The sequence below is a fragment of the Mesitornis unicolor genome, unplaced genomic scaffold (genome assembly GCF_000695765.1).
Source record: "Mesitornis unicolor isolate BGI_N332 unplaced genomic scaffold, ASM69576v1 scaffold35643, whole genome shotgun sequence".
NCBI lineage: Eukaryota > Metazoa > Chordata > Aves > Mesitornithiformes > Mesitornithidae > Mesitornis > Mesitornis unicolor.
Window position 1 is genome coordinate 1,327 of NW_010177273.1, and position 890 is coordinate 2,216.

The 890-nt window shown below is 65.4% G+C and overlaps 1 protein-coding gene across 1 annotated transcript in view; it reads right to left on the reverse strand.

The window, feature by feature from the left end:
* LOC104538726 (copine-8-like) overlaps positions 1 to 890 on the reverse strand; it is a gene marked incomplete at both ends in the record, with an annotated part of 3,285 nt that overhangs the window by 1,320 nt on the left and 1,075 nt on the right. Inside the window, 2 exons of the mRNA XM_010182028.1 lie at positions 97 to 200; positions 722 to 785. Of these exons, the coding sequence (XP_010180330.1) occupies positions 97 to 200; positions 722 to 785 (168 nt within the window). The remainder of the gene's footprint in view (positions 1 to 96; positions 201 to 721; positions 786 to 890) is intronic.

The window sequence follows — 890 nt, forward strand, 5'->3', positions numbered from 1 at the left end:
AGCCGGCCCAGCCCCGTGGGGACATCAGGTGTCACCCCTCCCTGTGATGGGGGGGTGGGGGTGTCCCTGTGTTTTTGGGGAGGGGGTGTCACTCACGTCCCGTCCTCGTTGCTGCGGTAGAAAACGAGGAAGGGGTCGGATTTGCCGAAGAAATCCTTCTTGTCCAGCTTGTTGGCGCAGAACTGCAGCGTGGCCACGTCCTGCGGTGGGGACGGGGACAGCGGGGGGGGGGTCACCGGCCCCCCCCCGGGGACATGTGGGGTGCAGGGTCTGGGTGGGCACTGCTCGGTGTGGGGGGACAACAAGTCAACCCTGACCCTCATCGTCCTCGGGGTGAGGAAGGCCCAGGGGGTGCAGTAGGGGGGGTCTCAGCCTCTCCCCCATGGCACTGGGGTGTCCCCAAGCTGTGTCCCACTCCATGGCACTGGGGTGTCCCCTTCCATGTCACTGGGGTGTCCCCAAGCCGTGTCACCCCCCTATGTCACTGAGGTGTTCCCAAGTTGTCCCCCCTCATGTCACAGGGGTGTCCTCAAGCTGTTACCCCTCCAATGTCACGAGGGTGTCCCCAAGCTGTGTCACCCCCCATGGCACTGGGGTGTTCCCAAGCTGTGTCACCCCCATGGCACTGGGGTATCCCCCCCTCCATGTCATGGGGATGTCCCCAAGCTGTGTCACCCCCATGGCACTGGGGTGTCCCCGAGCTGTCCCCCCTGTGGCTCACCCGGCAGTTGCCCAGCTCCTCGGCGAGGAGGATGATGGTGCCGCACTTCTTCCCGGGGATGCCACTGCCGGGAAGGGGACACCCGTGTCACCGTGTGCGTGTGTCCCCACCAGAGCTGAGTCCCCCAAAACTCACCCGTTAGAGACAGCTGGAGCAGGTCGCCTGCCCC